Here is a 19965-nt window from a genome sequence, read left to right as displayed (position 1 = left end):
TAGTGCTATTTCCAGACTCAGTCTGTCCTTACCCATCAGGATGGAGCTGAAGGTGAGGTGTGGCACCTCCAGAGATATCAAAGGGTCTGTGGCTCTGCCCACCAGAAGAAAAGGGACCGAGATGTTGTGCTCAGGGATTTGGAAAGTCCAGAATGATTCCGTGATATCCAAATGATTAGGCGTGAACTGGAATGAGATCTAGAGAGAATTGAGAACAGACTAGTAAGGAATCCTGCCATTTCACAGCATCCCTGGGCCTTCAGGGATTCCAGTACATTTTAAAGGAACTCTTTTGCTCACTTGCTAAAGAAACGTAGCCACTACCAAAATACTGTGCATAAAGTGTCATCATGTTAGACATTTCACAAGACAAGGTGAAATACATAAGCTTTGGCAGTGCCTCATTAACTGTTGAAGGAGAGAGGTCCTGGAGGGCGGCCCATGTTCTCTGAAAGACTCTGCTGGTGATGACTGAACATGACCCTGGGATGGGGGACTGAAGTTTTTCAGCTCTACTATCTGTCAGGGTACCAGCATTGTGGAAGAAGGAAAGAAGGAAACAAATATTTTTCATTGTTGTTGAGTCATGTCCAACTCTTTCCGACCCCATTTGGGGTTTTCTTGGCAAAGATAACTGGAGAGGTTTGTCATTTCCTTCTCTAGGTCATTTTATAGATGAGGAAACTGAGGCAAACAGTGTTAAGCGACTTGTCCAGGATCACATAACTAGGAAGTGTCTGAGACTGGATTTGAACTCAGGAAAATGAACCCAGCACTACCCACTGCAACCCTGAGATGCCTTAATCATTTTATTAAGTGTGAACTTAGGATCCATAGATGCCCAAGGACCTGTGGATAGATTCTGGGAGTTTACTGTTAATTTGTATTGAGAAAAATAGACATCTTTATTTTAATATAATTGTTTACCTTTGTGATCCTATGTGTTTTATTTATGCATTTTAAAACACTATTATGAGCAAGGGGTCCATGGACTGAACCAGGACATAAAAAAGGTTTAGAACCCCTGGTCTATCCATTCAAAACAACAGCTACTAAGTGTGTAAAGTACTGGTGTTGTGCCAGTGTGAGAGTCATTCAGCTCCCAGAGAGATGTCTTTAGTTTCACAGTTTCTTTTCTTAGATCACTATTTGCAGTTGCAGTCACACTAATCCAAAGAAGAGATTAAATTTTTGGGAGAAAACTCCTTAACATATCAGATGGAAAGGTCTGTGAGGGTAGAGTGTATTCAATTTGCACACTCCTTAGTACTTGGGACAGTTTTGAAAGAGGGACACTGAATACTCACTGCTGTGTTTGCTCCACAGATATCCACTGGATGGATGGAGGGATGGATGGATGGAGGGATGGATGGATGGATGGATGGATGGAGGGATAGATGGAGAGATGGAGGGATGTATGGATATCCCCACTTTCCCCTGGAGTCCCTCCTACTCCAGAAGGCCTTTAGAGATGAGATGTACTGGGAAATCTGGCTTGACTCAAGCCCTCAGCATAGTGCCTCCATTCTTACCTCAGCTTTTTTCTCTGGTTGGATTACACCTTCCTCTGTCAGGCATAGAAAGGATGAAGGGTTCTGGAGATTCTCAGCTTCTTCTGAGACCCATTGGTAAGAATAAGGACTACTGGTAGGGTTCATAATGGTGAATGTCCTGGCCGGGAGAAGGGAGTTTACAGGAGAAAAGGAGAACTTAATTTTCAAAACAAACAGGTCAATGACCCATTGGTCATTTTAATAGCAAGCTTCTGTTCCAATGAATTGGATTCAGACCAGAATTAAATGGTGGGTTTATGGGGAAAGGAATATCTGTCCACTTAGGAATCTAAAATGGTTTGATGCCCTCTGGTCTTTGGAAAAACACTGAGGCCAGAGCTGCATTTTGGGCTTGATGTACCTCTGAGGTGGCTGTGGATCCACTGCTTTTTGGTTTATTAGAATAGATCTGATTGTCAAATTTGTCCTGCTTATTACTTGTTTCAGGCATATTTAGAGCAGTCTTTGGACTTTCTTCATCACACCAGTGCCTGGCAGACAGGTGGCACTATCACACAATTGTCTGTTGACCGACTGTCAGAGGCTTGGTGCTCTAATACTCAGATCCCTCAAGGATTCTGTACAGCCAAACAAAGAAGTCTTTCGCTTCTACCCAAACCCATGTACTGTGGCACTACTTGCCTTCCACTGAGCCCTTTGGAAGAAATATATACATGCTATATATACACAAATGTATATAGACACAATCAATGGGTCCATATAAATCAACTCACTGGATGTTCTTTGCTCCCACACCCACGGAGGCAAACTCAATCACCCTTGTGTTGGGATCCAGAGGTGCCCCATTTGGTCCATTTAAGTCGGGATGGCGCCTGTGGTTGCTGATGTAGTCAGATTCAGTCAGATCAAAATGGCAATATGGTAAGAGACTTCTTCCTTTCACAGCTACCATTAGGCCTTGAGCTCCTGGAGCCAGATTGGGGATCCTGAAAAGGAAAGCCATTGTATCAAGGACCAGAGAGTGTTGTTCCCAAGCATTTTTTTTTAAAGAAAGCCCAGGGGTAAGAGCTTGGGTGTGACATGGCTTTGGGGACCTCCCTGGTTTTCTGAAGAGCTGAGATGCTGGTCCACTCTTTCCATCATCCCTATGTACATTCATCTCCTAAAAGGCCTCTGCCTCAAACTAGCAGTGCCTGCCAAGTTCTGGGTTGGCCTGTTTTCCAGAAGCCCATAATGCTGGCTTTGGCTTTTTAGCTTTTGGTCCCTCCACATGCTCTCTTCTTTCCCCTCTTGTCACATATCCTATACATCTCGTTTGAAAATCAAATCTTCCTTCTTAGGTGTTTATTTATGGCTTGGGGCTCTATTTGATACAGAAATACTTTTGATGTCACTGGCTTATTATTGACAAAAGAAGAAGAAATGTCATTTGGATAAATGATTCAGGAGGAGAAGGGGGTTAGAAAATTGTCCAAGTTTTACACAAGAAAATTAATATCAACCAAAATAATCCAAGATGACAAAGTAAAAAACATGCTTCAGAGGAAGTTGAACCAGCTGAAGTTTGAGAAGTAATGCAGGTAGAAAAAGAAATGACTTAGGATGAAACCAGGAAAGATGTCCTCAAATAGATAAGAGACACAGTAGAGTAATTAAACAGGAATTTATAGTGTAAGAAAAGCATTGGCCAAATAAAAGAAGGGCTTTTAAAAGTCATGAGCTAAACTCTGGCCATAATGAGAGGTGTTAAAGAGAGTGGGAGGAAATGATGAATAAGATGACAATTCTGATGAACAGAAGAGAAAGTCTTGAAAGTCTATAGGAGTGTTCAATACTACCTAAAGTGGCAGAGGATGGAATTGTACACAGGGAGGAACAACTAGAAAGGCAAACTAAAACAAATCAGAATTCTAAAAGCTGGGAAGACATCCAGGATCTACCTGCAGAAATAATGGTTTATTTTTAAAAGCAAAAATCTGGAAATAGCCAGTGTCTAGTGATAAAGAAAGGCTGAATAAATGATTGTGTATGAAGAGGATGGAATGCTATTGGGGGGCAGCTAGGTCATTCAGTGGATAGAGTAGAAATTTTATGAACTACAGAGCAAGCATTCTAGAGCAGAAATCTTCTAGACAGGACAGAGGGTGAGATGGACTGTGGGAGGGTAGAGGATGAGATGGCATCATGATGAGAGCATCAGTGGATATTCCAATGCTTTTAGCTTGGCCTCCTTTCTTCTTCTTATAGATGACTTCTTTCAGTGTGGTTATCTCCCAGAGCCAGATGACAGAGTATTTGAAATTCTGCCATACTCACCCTTTCCTTTGTGATGAACTCTACCTCCCACCCCCCCCTCCCCTCCGCCCTGCCTCAAAGTGGTTCACTTTTTAAGATTTCCCCCCCTTGTTTTCTCTTTTAAAATTTCTGGAAGGGAAACAGTTAAACCTAACTCACACTAAGGAGTTAATGACTACCAGGTAATTTTCCTTTTGTCAGGATAGTATGGGCAGGCTGAGAACACTGCAAGGCTGGGAGCAGAGAGTAGAATTTAAAGAAGGAAAAGGATGCTGAAGGTGAGAAGCAGTGAAAACCATCTATATCTACTTAAAATTTTACCAGAACAAATTTTCAAGTGACATCCTCAGACATGACCAAGAGCAGGGAAATTCTGGACCCAGGTCCCCAAATGCCCCAGGGCTGTTGTCCCTGTAGCCCTAGGGATTCTCTGAGCCCAGTACAAAGGAGCCCTTCCCAAGGGAGAAGTGACCAGGGTGGGAAATGGGAAAAGGGAGAGGTAACACGGGAAAGCAGGGAGGGGGAGATAAGGGTATGAGTGGAACCATTGCCAAATGGTTCAAAGAGATCGCCTGCTGAGACACAGCTTTGGAGGAATGCTTTCTTACTGGCAGTATATGTAGTTCTCAAAATCGCCAACTTCCAGGGGAGAGAATTTAACCTTGATTTTTTGATATTTCCCAACTGGGATGATGCCACTGACGGGCTCCATGGAGAAAGGGTAGGTGGAGGAACTGCTGTATGCATGGGATGAAAGACTCTCTATGGTACTTCCCCCACGGAAAGTTCCTTGACTGGACTGTTGCTTGCGGGCTGAGTCAAATAAAGTGCCTAGGAATGAATACAAAGGAAAAATTGATGCTGACTTATTTGGTATCTCAGAGGTCAGGGACTGTCTTTGACTCTTTTTTGTATCTCTAGCACTGAGCACAGTGCTTGGCATGCAGTAAAGGCTTAGTAAATGTTGATTGGGTCCAACCTGTACATGATGAAGGGACTATTTTTGCTTGAATGTCTCCAGGGAAGGGAAACCCATGCCCTGTCAAATCCATCAATTTCATTTTCAGGAAACCCCCCCAACAATCTACCATTTATAAAACTCACTAAGGTTTGCAAAACACCTTGCATGCATTATTTCATTTGAACCTTAGGCAGGAGGTCAGCTACATTTATAAGGCGGCACCTACTGTGTACCGGGCATTGTGCCAAATGCCAAAGAAAGACAAAGACAAGGTTCTGGCCATCAAGGAGCCCACATTTTAATGGGGGAGACAGTACACAAACCATTCTGTACATACATGACCTAGAGTTAACTCAGGGAGAGGGCATTCTCAGTGTCAGGGAGGGTTCACTGGGAAAGGCACTGTAGTAAATAAGGAGGCAGCTAAACCTGGAATCAGGAAGACTTGAGTTCAAATCTGGCCTCAGTCACTTATTAACTAACTGTGTGACCCTAGACAAGTCACTTGATCTTACTCAGCCTCGGTTTCCTCATCTGTGAAAAGGGGACTAATAATGGCATCCCCCTCCCAGGATTGTGGTGGTGAGAATCCTATGAGATAATACTTCCAATGTGCCTAGCACCCTGCCTGGCACATATACAAGTGCTAGCTATTATTATTATCATTTTGTTATATTATTATTTACTATTATAAGGTTGTGAGGATCAGATGAGATAACTGCAAAGTTCTTTGCAAACCTTAAAATGCTTACACAAATGCCAGTTATTATTAAAAGATTGTTGTCAGGATCAATAAGGGAACATATATAAAAACACTCTGCAAACCTTAAAAGGGCTTAGGTAAAGACTAATTATCATGACTACTCTAGGTATTAGCTGTATTTTATAGGTGAGGAAGTGAAGGTTGGAGAAATCCACTGACTTGCTAGCCATGGCCACCTCAATGGTAAATCCAAAAGTCAGAAGCTGAATTTAGGCATCTCCTGATGCCAAGGACTATGCTTGCTCCCCTATACCCCCCCCCCCCCCAACCAAGTCTCCTTAAAGAAAAGTCTTGATTTTATTGATTGGGGAGAATAGCTTCTCTATGGCAAGAACTGTCCAAGTGTGAGTCGCCCCCTCAATCGTCTCCGGGGTCATCTCTCATGTACTGATGAGTGCTAGATAACTACATCCCTTGGTTTCTAGGGTGCCAGCCATCTTCCACGAGGATCTTTTGCTGCCTCATCCATCCGTGTTCATGATGAGCACAAGCCAAAAAGACCACCATGAAGACAAGTCAATCTATCAATAAGTATTTACAAAACACTTACTATAAGCCAGACACTGGGAATATGAACACAAAGAAGGTGATTATCCATATTCTAAAGAAGTCCATATTCTAACGAGGGAGACAAGCACAATATAAATATATACAGCATAAATATAAGGAGAATAAATACAAATATATTTTTCTTATTATCTAGTTGTTTTTAGTTGCGTCTGACTCTTCTTGACCCCATTTGGGGTTTTCTTGGCAAGGACACTGGAGTGGTTTGTCATTTCCTTTTCCAACTCATTTGACAGATGAGGAAACTGAGACAAATGGAGTTAAGTGACTTGCTCAGGGTCACACAGATAGTGCCTGAGGCTGGATTTGGATTCAGATCTTCTTGACAAATATATTCAAGGTAGTTTGAGAGGGAGGGTGCAAGTGGTTGGGGGCATCAGGAAGTGTTTCACGTAGGAGATAATATCTGAGCTGCAATGTCTGGCACACAGTAGGTATAGAGAATGCCTCCCTGCTTTTCTTCTCAAAGATAGCACGAATGAATGAACTATTGCAGATTGTGTTGTACACATCCACGGCCTCTCCTCCTGTGAATTCTTGTCCTTGCTAGCTATTACTGGCATGGTAATTAATAATAGCTAGTATTTATATAGTGCTTTATGGCTGGCAAAGCACTTTACACGTGTTATCTCATTTGATAGGATTTATATTAGAGTCTAATCGTTAGGCTCTAAGACACTTGAGGGCAAAGACTGTCTCACTTCTATACTTGTACCTAGCACCCAGAATAGTGCTAAGCACACTAGGGGCTTAATAAATACTTCTTGATAGACTTTTCACAGACTTTCATGTATGGAAGGATTTTAAAGAAAGTTTTTTTTTATATTTTCTTCTTATTAATGCAAATAAAGTGCTTGTTCATTTGGTTTTTTTATTAAGCAATAGGGGTTAAGTAACTTGCTCAAGGTTACACAGCCAGTTATTTCTGGGTGTGGTGCTGAGTATCTGAGCCCGAATTTGATCCAGGTCATCCCGACACTGGAGCCGGTGCTTTTACTTGCTGAGCCACCTGGCCACCCCAGTGCTTGTTCATTTGTGATAAGATAGTGGATGGAGGAGGCAATTTGTGATGCCTTTTGCTAGACCAAAACATTCCACAAAGTGAAAAGTTTGAGAATCACTGCTCTTTTAATGGCCTCTTTGGGACCCAACTTGATAGAATTCTAAGGACACAGGTCAATACTTTAATACTTCTAAGTCCCACAGTCTTGTTGGTGTCCTTCCACTGACTTAGACTAGAGGCTACCTATGACTTCATGGATGGTTTCTGGGGGTTGTATAGCCAAGCACTCCATTGTCCTGCAGCCAAATTGGTAATGAGTCTCTCTAAAACACGTAATACATCAGCCGGGCTATGTGGAAAGCCTTTCTTCCCCAAAAGGACCTGCCAGAACTTTTACTTCATTGACCATGCCACAATGGGATATTAGAGGCTGACCTGCATGGAGGTCAAGAGTAAAGTAGAAGACGCTGGTCAATAATAAAGAATTTTTTGAAGCCATATATCCCTGTTGATAGGGCAAAGACCTGAGATCCAAGAGATCGGTGATCAGTTTTGAATTCTCTGTTTCAGTGGAAATGAATGGATTTTGTAAGGTCACAATTGTTGGACTGAAGGTTCAATCCAGGCTTAGCAGTAACTCATTGAGAAACTCTTATTCTTATTTCTCCCACTCATGGGGTACCACTTGGGGGCTACTCTAGTTAGTTGTGTACAGGTCCTGTCTCTTCAATTAAATGATGAATTCCTTGAAGATGGGACCTTACCTTTATGCTCCCCAGGCTTTCCCTCCCTCCCCCATCTAGACTAGTTTTTTGTATGTAATTGGTGCATGGTTAAGTGTTTGTTGAATGGATTAATGAGTGGAAGGCCCTTTTATGAGCACATTTATGTAATGTGTTGTGCTGGAGTTTGCCATGGCCAGAGAGACCATCACCTAGTGGCCAAGCTGCTGGTGATGAGCCTATCTGTGTTTAATTAGACTTCCATATTGGTGGATGTTTGCTACCATTTATACTTCCCTGGTATAACCTTTTAGAACTCAGGGTCACTTTTGTGATAAGATATCTGATTTCTTAATTAATCTGATGCCTACAATTAATCTTGGTGAAGGCCCAGAAGAGGTACTGGCTGCTATTGTCTCTCTCTTTAGTCCCCAGTCCTCCAGTAATCAAAGCTTTATTTTATGTTCAAATCCAAGGAGATGCCATTTGGTACCTTAGCATGATAGCTGCCCACTAGGTAGGGCCAAGCAGCACCAAGTAAGAGGAGCATATTTTAATTATTCTGGGTCATTAAACAGAGTCTACAAGGGGTGGAATATAACTGTTTCGCCTTCCTTTTCATTAGAAAAAGTGCTGACTCAGGAGTTAATAGACTGGAGCTCATCTTGACTTTGTTGCTTATTGCCTGGTGTGCCCTCAGGAAAGGAATGTGTTAGCCTTTCTGGACTAGACTTTCACATCCCCAGAATTGGCCCAGTTGGTTCCTCCTCCGTCCCTGCCTCTTCCCTTTCTGGGGCTAAAACTTGAGGGAGAGAACTTGTGATTCTCCCATCAGCTGGTTCACCACATTCCCCATAGTGACATATCCCTGTTTTACCTCGAGAAATCGAGCTCTGTGGATCAGCAAAGCTGACAGCCTTTGATGGCTCATCTGAGGACAGCAGCCAGGTGTATCCCAATTGTACAGGTCCTGTATTAATCAAATCAAACCTGCAAGTAGGACAGAGCCCACATTTGAGAAGCATGTGACAGATGCCTTTATTTTTCCCTCTTTTAATGAATAGTGCTGCGACCAGGTTTAATGACTAGTCCCTAAAACTTGCCTCCTCAGCAGAAGAAAAATAATCATCATTCCTGTTTTATAGGTATTTGGTATCTTGCAATTGGTGCAGTCAGATGGAAGGGCACTTGCTGTACAGTGTGAGGAGATGTTTGGATTTGAAAACCTCCTCTGACATTTATTATCTATATGGCTCTGAGCATAACATCTAATCTCCTGAAGCTTTGGTTTCTTTATCTGCAAAACGAGGATGAAAATACTTGCCACAGCCACTTTGTGGGAGCCACCGTGAGGCTCCCCTGGGGTCATTCATGTCTATTAAGCTGTCAAGTGACAGATACTGAGAGGTCAAACATTGCTGGCTGAGCTGTCAGAGTCAAGTCTGAATTCAGAGGATCAAATTTCTCCCAGAGTAAAATTCTCTATGGGATTTGATAAGCAAATGCTCTGCTTCTTGCTGAAGGACCAGAGGAATGATTCTAATATTTATGGGTATTTATAGATAGTTCTAATATGTATGGATTCCATGGTCCCAGTGGAGAAACCTAAGGCCCCCACATGAAAGGAACACAGGCAGAATGACGTTGAACAGCATACTGTGCTATGTTCATTGATTTTTTGTGACTCACTCAAAAATTCGGGTCTGGAAAACCAGTGTTTCCTTAAAGTTCACTTCTTTCACTTGGGAATGGAAGGAGGAGTAGTCCACTATGGCACTGATGAAAAGCTCTAGTTCTTGGTAGTTTTCTTCCAGGACCGTGTGCGCAGGTTCAGGGTCGGTCTCTATCACCTGGAAATCAAAGCAGCAAGGTCAGAGCAGTAGTGGCGGAAACTGTTGTTGGGATCATGGAGTGTTCATGTAGCAGGATGCCAGAAGCCTCCATGGACCCCATTCATGCCAACCATGCTAATGAATAGGAGGGCCTTATGCCTCGGCCCAAGATCTGGAGGGAATGCCTAGGGCACGTTTAATATAAATCATGGGCAGAGAGAGGAAGAATTGTAATAAAATAAAATTGTAACCCAAAGCTTTGGAATGACATATTTTAATGTTCATAGAATCAAAGAATCATAGACCAAAGTCTATGATTTAAAAATTATATGAAATCTATGAAGGAGGGGCATTAGGGCCAGCTGGTCTATTTCCTTCATTTTACAGCTGAGAACTTGGTGAAAGGTTAGTGGGCAAAAGGATTAAGTTAGTGCCTTCTGGTTGAAAGAACCCTGAGCTGGGAATCAAGAGCTCTGGGTTCTGGTCCTTGCTCCCCCATTCACAATTCTCTTTATGGAAAAAGCACTTAAACCTTCTCAGTTTCTTCATCTCTATAAGAAAGAGACTGAACTAATGATCCCCAAAGTCCTTTCCAGGACTGCCATTCTAGGGCTCTGTATTCTATGGTTCAATTCCAGTGAAGAGGCAATCGAGTTTTGGATTCAATTCAATTCAGCTTAATTAAGTCAACAGTTATTTAACACATATTCTGTGCCAGTACTATGTATGATAGATGTTGGGGATCCCAAGATAAAAAGTGAAAGCAATCTTGCCCTTAAGTTACTTAGAATTTTGTTGGTGATGGCATGGAACAGCAAGTGTGTGAATATTTAAATATAAAACAACTATAAAGTAATTATACAGAATTAGGAGTGGGGAACATTTATGATTTGACGAGTCAGGAAAGACCTTTTGCAAGAGAACATTTGAATGGGTCCTTGGAGACAGGCTGAGGTTCTAAAGGTAGAGGTAAGGAAGGAGAGCTTCTAGGCATGAGACAGTATGTAAAAAGTGGGAAATGCGATGCTGTATGTTGGGAAAAGGTGGGAAGGTCAGTTTGGTTGGAATAAATAATCCAAGAAATGAGGTAATGTGCAATGAGCCTGGGAGGGTGGGATGGAGCCAGACTGTGAAGTCAAACAGAGGATTTTGTATCCTATCTTGGAGGCAAGAGAGAGTCACAGAAGCCTCTTGAGCAGCAGAGTGACATGGTCCAATCTATGGTGTAGGAATATCAATGTGACAGAAATATGGAGTAAGGATCATGATGGGAGAGGCTAGATGGAGAGAGACCAATCAGGAGCCTATTACAGTTGTTCAGGTGAGAGGTAATAGGGGTCTGGACTTGGGGTTGGGGGTGAATACATGAATGGACAGGAGGAAAAGGACATTAGAGGTGCTGGGGAGAAAAAGCCTACAGTACTTGGAAACTGATTGGATATGGGGGCTAAATATGAAAAAAGAGTCAGAGGATGGCTGAGTTCAAACCTCAGTTACTAGAATTATTATGGTGTCTTCGAAAGAAATGGGGAAGTTAGAGGGAGGTGTAGTTGGAGGTAGAAAGATAACAGGTGGGAGCTCTAAGATATCCTTTGTTGTTGTTCATTCATTTCAGTCGTGTCTGACTCTTCACGACCTCCATTTGGTGTTTTTTGGGCAAAGATACTGGAGTGGTTTGCCATTTCCTTCTCCAGATCATTTTACAGATGAGGAAACTGAGACGAACGGGATTAAGTGAGTCGGCCAGGGTCACACAGCTAGTAAAAACGCATTTGAGCTCAGGTCTTCCTGATTTCAGGTCCAGAGCTCTGTCCACTACACCACCGGGCTACCTAACAATTATAGAATTATTTCATGCATACTGCTCATTTCATCTTCGCAATCACCTTCTAAGGTGATAATGATATCATATGTATCATTAGCTCCATTTTACAGATAAAGATACTGATGCTCATAGAAGTTAGATTGTTTGCCGTGGTCACAAAGATGCCATAAGGAAGAGGTAAGATTCAACTCCGAGACCTGCTAACTTACAGTCAGGAGACTTTCTAGGACACCACGAAGCCTTTCTGAAACTGTACAGGGATGGCTGAGTGTCACTACTCCCAGAGTCAGCCCAATGGCCTTTGGCAGGCTATGGACTTGAAAGCTCAGTTTGGTCATTTTAAAACCATGTTAACAAAGTTCCTGGTACACAGTAAGCCCTCAGTAAATGCTGACTGACTCACCCCAGTTATCACTAAGTGTGTCCACTCACTTTTTTTTTGGCAGGGATGTTGCTGTTCGGATTCTTTGCAAAATCTACCCATTTGACCGTGCGCATGTGGTTGTCCCAGTCTGGCACCTGGTCCACTGGCTGCTGGAAAACTATTCTTGAGAGTTTACACTTCACCAGGGTTTTCTTGAGGATGAGAGCTGAGCGAGATTTCAAAGTCACCGTGATGTCCTTGGCACATCCAGCATGGAGGTGGCCAATCTAAGAGAGGACCTGATGTTATCTCAGGAAATCACATACTGAATCTTGACTGCAACCTCCTCAGGTAGGAAGAGAGGAAGTTAAAAGGCTACAGTAGAAACCAGGTAACTTGCCATTGCACATGCAGGTGAAAAGGTACCTTGTCTTTTGGTCAGAAACAAGTTTATCAACGTTCTATATGTCTAGAGATAGAAGAGAGGACAGGTTCTATTATAAAGTGGCCTTCTAGGTCTTGGATACAGTTAGATCTCAGATTTCATCAAGTCCCCCAGACAAAAAGGGACCGATGCCTTTCTTGTAGGCAAAGAAAGCCTACAGAGTGTGTATCATTTAGGTCCCCTTTTTACTGAGGTCAGCTATTCTTCATCTTCTTCTTCATGACACCATCCTCTATTCTTTCTTCCTTTACTGCAGCTCTGAAAAGAGGTGACTGTTCTGTTCTACAAGGATGCCCTTAATCCCATCCCTTCCTGTTTTCTCCAGCAGAAATTCTACCTTTTCCAATCATGCTCCTCTGTTTAATTTTCATTCTCTCCCTGTACTTTACTGGTTCTTCCCTGAACCCTATAAATATATATTTATATATAAATATGATCCCCATTCTCAAAATACTCTCACTAGATCCTACCATCCTTTAAAGCTTTCTCCCGTTTTCAATGAAAAGTCTAGGAAAAAAAGTCTTTTTCAACTATTGCCTCTGCTTTCTTTCTTCTCACTTGCTTCTTTGTCCTTTGCAGTCTGGTTTCTAACCTCATTGCCTGTGAAATCTGGACAGTCTACCAGTGCCATGCCAGGAAACTGAATAACTTCCATTTGGATTGTCTTAGGAAGATTCTGGCAGGATAAGGCCAGACACTGAGGTCCTTTCTTGAGCAAAATGGCCAAGCACTCAGACTACCACAGACAGAGCAACTCCAATGTGCTGGCCACGTTGTTCAAATGCCAAATGTATGTTTGTCTAAAAGACCATTTTATGGAGAACTCATGCAAGGAAGGTGCTCACACCTTCTGAAGGTGGTCAGAAGTGAAATAAGGACACTCTCAAAGTTTCTCTGAAGAACTTCGGAGTTGATTGTATGACATGGTAGACACTGGCACAGGGCCTCCCCTCCTGGAATATCCTCATCAAAGAAGGTGCTGTGCTCTATGAGCAAAGCAGAACTGCAGCAGCTCAAGAGAAACGTGAGATGCACAGATTTAGAGAATCCACCCCAAATGTTCATATGGACTATTTGTGCCCGACCTGTGCTACAGCCTTCCGAGCTGCTATTGGTCTGATCGGCCACAGTCACACACACTGTAACTTGACTCTAAATAGTGATGTCATTTTGGTCCTCTTTGAGAACAAAGGACAAAAACCATCACTCAACTGAGTCTGCTCTCACCACAGTTTCCAACGATTTGTTTTTACTTTCACTTTTTAAGATTGGGTCTCCCCGTCTCACCCAAACTGTAAGTGCAGGGATTACTCATGGACCTGGTCTCACTGCTTATAGGTATGGGAGCTTTGACCGGCCCGGTGGCCTCTTCCCCCTTCTCTTCTCTGTCTCTATCATCTTCCTTGGTAACCTGTTCAGGTCCTGGGGGTTCAACAATCACCTCTGTGTAGATGACTCACAAATCTAAATATGCAGACTAAATCTCTCCTGAGATTCAGTCACGAGCTTCCTGGCTGTCCCACAAGCACCTCAAATTCAAGTTCAACACAGAACTTATTGTCTCCCACCAAGCCCACTTCTCTCCTCAGTTTCTCTGCTTCTGACAAGGGCATTACCATCTTCCTCTCCTAAAATGAAAATCCAGGTTTGTGACCCTGTTGTGTCTCTCTTCCTCACTCTGTGCAGCCAATCTGCTGTCAGATCTTATTTCTCTCTTTGGGCTCCTCTCACTGCTGTCCCATTTTTTCTCCTCACATAGCCATCCCTCTAGTTCAGACCCTCCCTCATCATCTCTAGCCTGGACTCTTACAATAGACTCCCAGTCGTAAGTCCCTCCCCTCTACACAATGGCCAAGGTGATTTTTCTCAAGCTTGTGCCATTCCCCTACTCAACAGAGCACAAGTTTACCTATTATCTCCAAGATCAAATAGAAATTATTCCTCTCTGTGGCTTTGAAAGTTCTTCGCAGCCTGGTCCCAATCTACTTTTCCAGCCTTGTTGCTTTCTCTTGAAATTTCCTTCCCACCACTCGGTGGTCCAGCCACATGGGGACTAGTTTTCTTCCTGTTCTTCCCACATAACTTCATCTTCCAATGCCAAGACTTTGCATTGATTATCCCCAGGGCCTAGGAGATAGTCCCACCTCTCCTCTGACTCTTACAAGATCTTATTTCTTTCTCAAAACTCACCATAAATTTCCTTATTCCCTCCCCCCAAATTGTCTTGTATTTATTTTCTAAATGTTTTATTCATATTTATTGTGTACCCATTGTGTTTCCTGATACAAAGTAAGCTCCTTGAGGACGGGAACTGTTTCATTTCTGTCTTTATACACTCAGCGTCTAGTTCAGTGTCAGGTACACAATAAGTGCTTAATATTTGTCTGCTGGAAAAAAACTTGGGAAGACTTATATGAATTGATGCAAAGTGAAGTGAGCAGAACCAAGAGAATACAGTACACAGTAATAGCAATATTCTAGTGATGTTCAACTGTGAAAGACTTTAGCTATTCTTATCAATACAATGATCCAAGCTAATTTTGAAGGACTCATGATGGAAAATGCTCTTCACCTCCAGAGAGAGATCTAATGAAGTCTGAATACAAATTAAAGTGTAATTTTCACTTTATTTTTCTTGTTTTTTTTGAATGTGCCTAATATAGATATATGTTTTGCATGACTTCACATGTATGATTTGGTATTATATTGCTTGCCTTCTCAATGGGTGGGAGAGGAGCTAGAGAGAGGGAGAGAGTTTGGAACTCAAAAATTTTAAAATAATAAATGTACATGTACATATATATGTATGTATGTGTGTATAAATATATCCATATCTATGTCTATGTCTATATCTGTATCTATACGTACATATCTGTTTGCCAACTGAGGGGAAATCCCTCCAAAAAGAAATAGTACATGACAGGCTTAGCCTTTCTTTGTAAAAATTGCTGGAATATTTGTTCTGTTTCAAGCCCTGCACTGGGGCTAAATGAAAATTTACTCTGGAATGTGTGCAAGGCCTCTCAATGAGTCTTAGCTTAAATGTTAATCCATTAAACTGGAACATGTTGCTAGAATTGTATGCCTGAATGGAGACCCGTGTGCAGAAAAGAAACAACTTTGCCATCTCAGTCTGCCCAAGTTTTTGTCTCTGAGCTCAGACTAAGTGGTCTTCCCCAAGGTCTCATGGCCATAAGAAACAGAGAAGTTCAGGATCCTATGTGTCAAAGGAAGTCTCTTTCTTGAGTTCACAGGGCCAAGCCATCTCTTTTCTCTTCCTGAGACTCCAGAGCCCATAACAGTTTGAGGGAGCAGAAATAATTTTTTGCTGATGAGAAGTGACAAATGTGTCCAAGTCAGCGGAATGCTGAAACCGTGGTGTTGACCTCTGTTTTAATGTATCAGTTATATTAAGGGTGGAAGGCCTAGGACCTTCACTCATCAGATATCATTTGCTTCTTCAAGAGGGATAAATGAAATTTTCCATTCTAAACCCACAACCTTTTCAAGAAATAGAATGTACTCAATGGCATATGCTTTGTTCCATCTAACACCTTGACTAAGAGAGGAGCCTTTGAGATATTGGTTCTTGGAGGCTCCTTCTGAGTTGGCCGGAACAGTCACTGGGCTGCCTCTTAGTGTAGGTGCCAATGCCCAAGAATACTCTTGCCTTTTGTTGGAATAGGATAAAAACCAAATCAGCCCTGGCTTGAGCTAACTCATAGTAGCAGCACTGAAGGTCTGAAGGAGTCAAGGGAGTGGGGAAGTGTTCCCCTTTACCTGTGGGGAGAATTTCAGGGCTTGCAAGGTAGGCCATTCAAACCGTACAGCGTTAGCCTGGCTGCGATTGGTGATTGTGAAGGTCACTTCGTAGATGCTGCCAACATGACAGTCCCCAAACTGAAGGTGATCCACCCGGGCAGCTAGGGAACAGGAGGGATAGCTTTGGTATCTTGCCATGACTGTTGCATAGCAGTGGTTCCTAGGGCAGAGGCGCTGACCACATGGTCATTCCCTAGGTTGTCACTCCCTTGTCTCTTAAAAGAGAACTCTAAATTCAAAGCAAGGATTTCTAGCCCCTTCCTAGCCACCCGAACCCCCAAACAAATAAACAAACAAACAAGCAAACCCAACCATATCTGGATCCTCAAACCCACAGATGTGTGGGAAAAATACAGACCTTTGTTCATTGATTTGGGGAGTTAAGAATACCAAGCAGGTTGAGTATATATTATACCAAGTTAGGAAATATGAATTCTGACTTGGGTTTCACCTCTGACTACTGCCTAATAGGAGATGAGTGCCATGCCTCTGGATGCCTCAGCTACTTTCTGAGTAAGATTGACCAGAGATCTGGGTAACTGATGAATTATCATAAGGCATTTTGGATTGACAAGGAATCAAAGATAAATTCCTGAGCTGTGGCTCAGCCATGAAACAATATAGGTATTATTTTCTCTGTATAACACCTAGAACATGGGAACAAGACACTGAATTTTTTTTAATTGCAAGGGGATAAGCATGAAGACTTAATTTCCAACAAATCCTGGAGTAAAAGGGTCTCATTCATTAGGGGAAAGTCTCAGAACTGTATCTCCTAGAGGGTTGTGTCCTGGTTAGCAGTAGAGTGACTGGTCTCAGTAAGGGGAATTTTTTTTTGCTTTTTTTTGGAGGAGCAATTGGGGTTAAGCGACTTGCCCAAGGTCACACAGCTAGTATTTTGTGTTAAGTGTCTGAGGCCAGATCTGAACTCAGGTCCTCCTGACTCCAGGGCCAGTGCTCTATTCACTGTGCCACCTAGCCGCCCCACAGTAAAGGGAATTTAAAAGAGGTTAGGGGACTCTCCAGAGGCAGGGTGGTGGAGTGAATATAATATCAGTCTTGAATCCAGGGAGACCCAGGCTCAAGTCTCACCTTTGACATGTACCAGCCGTGTGACCCTTGGCAAGTCATTTAACTTCTAAGTATGCTCAACAATTCTCCAAGAATCTAAGTTAAAGGAGAGGAAAGATGCTAGTGTTGTGTGTGTATGTGTGTGTGTCTCTCTATGTGCCTGTGTAAATATATGTGTGAGTATGAAATATAGGTGTTGATAACAGTGAAGCAAGAGGATTTGAAAAAACATTCTTGAAATAGGGTAAGAGCCAACCTTTGCTAATGTCCCCTTTCTATCCTTTTTTCCTTACATGCCAACAATTCCTCCATCATTTTGCCTGTAGCAATCTCAGTGACTTCCATCATGTCTGACTTGGAGGTGGAGGGAAGTCCATGGATGTTGTCCAAGGTTATATCATCCTCGTAACCCTCTCCCAGCATCTGAATAGTGGTCTCCTCGTACTGGTTGTTAACCACAGATAAATGGATGGTGCCCACCATTTTCTCTGCCTTGTTTGGTTTGAAAAGAACATCAAACTCGGCTATCTCTCCAGGGTAAACGATGAGGGAGGCGGTATGAGCTTTCTTTGCTGCCAGGTAAAGAGAGCACAAAAGCAGAGGATCAGGTTAGAGAAAAGAACAGTTAATGATTAAAAAAGTTACCGTGTTGGATCAGGAACTTCAAAGGGAACATCCCCCACCTTGGAATGAATCTCAGTTAGAATGAGCCTTTTTGTGAGGAAGGACACAAACCTCTGGGTCCTAACTGAATCCAATTAGGCTCCCCCAAGCATCTTTTGCATCTCACAGCATATTCCACTTACATTTTTCATCAGGATTGTTATCCTCTGTTAGGTAGATATAGTTGGTGGTGGGCCTGCCTCTCAGGAAGAAGACTCTGTTTTGGTCCCTCAAATCAACATGTAACTGGAAAATAGAAACCAGGGATTGAGATTAGGCCCTGGACATAGTTTAGAGGTGTTCCACTGAGGCTAGGCTTCTACAGAATAAAAGAACTGATTTAGATTTGGTTCAATATGTGAAAAGATCATGGTTAAATGCTACATACACACACACAGACACACAAACTTTATACCCTAACCCTTAAACAATCATAAAGTCTAAGAACTGAGAGAGGCCTTAGAGATCATCCAGGTCAGGAGACCTTAATCCGGGGGCTGTGCTCCAACATATTTGGACCAGCTTTCTATCCTTGACTCTACTGATTGGAGTATTGCTGAAGCATCTATCTCTGCTCTCACCACATCAAAGTTAGAGCTCCCTAAGGAGCCTCAGCAGCTGTCAAAGCTCTTCATTGGAGGTTTGAGTTTTGAGATGGCAGGTGAGAGTCTAAAGAGCCATTCTGAGCAACTGTTGGTTGTTAAATGAATAGTCTGGTCATGATGCTGAATAAATGCATCTTTAAAACAAAAAAATAAAATTTAAAAAGTAGGACAGGAAAAATTAGGTAAAGAAATGAAAGCAAAAGAAACAAATTATGAAAAGACAACCAATAGCTTGGTTGGCACAAAAAATACTGAAGAAATTAATACCTTAAAAAACAGATTTGACCTAATGGAAAAAGGGATACAAAAATTCACTGATGAAAATAACCCTTAAAAAGTAGAATTGGCCATCTGGAAAATGAGGTATAAAAGTTCATTAAAGAAAATAATTCCTAATAAAACTAGTAGAAACCATATAATTATCTCAATAGATGCAGGAAAAGCCTTTGACAAAATAGAACACCCATTCCTACTAAAAAACACCAGAAAGCAAGGAATAAATGGAGTCTTCCTTAAAATAATAAGTAGCATCTACCTAAAACAATCAGCAAGTATCATATGTAATGGGGATAAAATAGATGCATTTCCAATCATATCAGGAGTGAAACAAGAATGTCTACTATCACCCCTCTTATTCAATTTGATACTAGAAATGTTAGCGGTAGCAATAAGAAAAGGAAAAGAAATTGAAGGAATTAGAATAGGTAAAGAAGAGACTAAGCTATCACTCTTTGCAGATGACATGACGATATACTTAGAGAATCCTAGAGAATCAAGTGAAAAACTAATTGAAATAATAAATAACTTTAGTAAAGTTGCAGGATATAAAACAAACCCACATAGATTCCTCGCATTCCTGTATATTTCTGATGAAGCCCAATAGCACGTAATAGAAAGAGAAGCTCCATTTAAAGTTACTGCAGACATTATAAAATACTTGGGAGTCTACCCGCCAAAGCAAACCCAGGACCTGTATGGCCATAACTACAAAACACTTTCACACAAATTGGAAGAACATCAGTTGCTCGTGGTTAGGCGAAGCTAATATAATAAAAATGACATTTTTACCTAAATTAATTTACCTATTTATTGCCATAGCAATCAAACTGTCAAAAATTATTTTATAGAGCTAGAAAAATAGTAACAAAATTAATCTGGAAGAGCAAAAGATCCAGAATATCAAGGCAATTAATGAAAAGAAATGCTAGGGAAGGTGGGCTAGCCATACCAGATTTTCATCTGTATTATAAAGCAGCAGTCATCAAAACTACTTGGTACTGACTGAGGAATAGAGGAGGGGATCAGTGGAATAGAATAGATACTCAAGACACAGTAGTCAATGACTATAGTAATCTACTGTTTGATGAACTCAAAGACTCTAGCTTCTGGGATAAGAACTCACTATCTGAAAAAAAAAACTGCTGGGAAAACTGGTCAGAGACTGATATCTTACACTGCATACCAAAATAAAGTCTAAATGGGTTCATTATTTAGATATAAAGGCTGATACTGT

At 41.8% G+C, this 19965-nt stretch overlaps 1 protein-coding gene across 1 annotated transcript in view; it reads right to left on the bottom strand.

The window, feature by feature from the left end:
- HYDIN (HYDIN axonemal central pair apparatus protein) overlaps nucleotides 1-19965 on the bottom strand; it is a 421862-nt gene that overhangs the window by 44727 nt on the left and 357170 nt on the right. Inside the window, exons 60-69 of the mRNA XM_069087496.1 lie at nucleotides 17991-18093; nucleotides 17478-17756; nucleotides 16072-16214; nucleotides 11915-12133; nucleotides 9515-9675; nucleotides 8673-8815; nucleotides 4418-4622; nucleotides 2288-2500; nucleotides 1533-1671; nucleotides 33-198 (exon numbers count right to left, since the gene is read on the bottom strand). Of these exons, the coding sequence (XP_068943597.1) occupies nucleotides 33-198; nucleotides 1533-1671; nucleotides 2288-2500; nucleotides 4418-4622; nucleotides 8673-8815; nucleotides 9515-9675; nucleotides 11915-12133; nucleotides 16072-16214; nucleotides 17478-17756; nucleotides 17991-18093 (1771 nt within the window). The remainder of the gene's footprint in view (nucleotides 1-32; nucleotides 199-1532; nucleotides 1672-2287; nucleotides 2501-4417; nucleotides 4623-8672; nucleotides 8816-9514; nucleotides 9676-11914; nucleotides 12134-16071; nucleotides 16215-17477; nucleotides 17757-17990; nucleotides 18094-19965) is intronic.

This window comes from Petaurus breviceps, unplaced genomic scaffold (genome assembly GCF_028583685.1).
Source record: "Petaurus breviceps papuanus isolate PSGF00001 unplaced genomic scaffold, PetGlider_PUasm1.0 182, whole genome shotgun sequence".
Lineage (NCBI taxonomy): Eukaryota > Metazoa > Chordata > Mammalia > Diprotodontia > Petauridae > Petaurus > Petaurus breviceps.
Note: the sequence above shows the minus strand (reverse complement) of the source record. Positions and strands in the feature narration are given on the sequence as shown.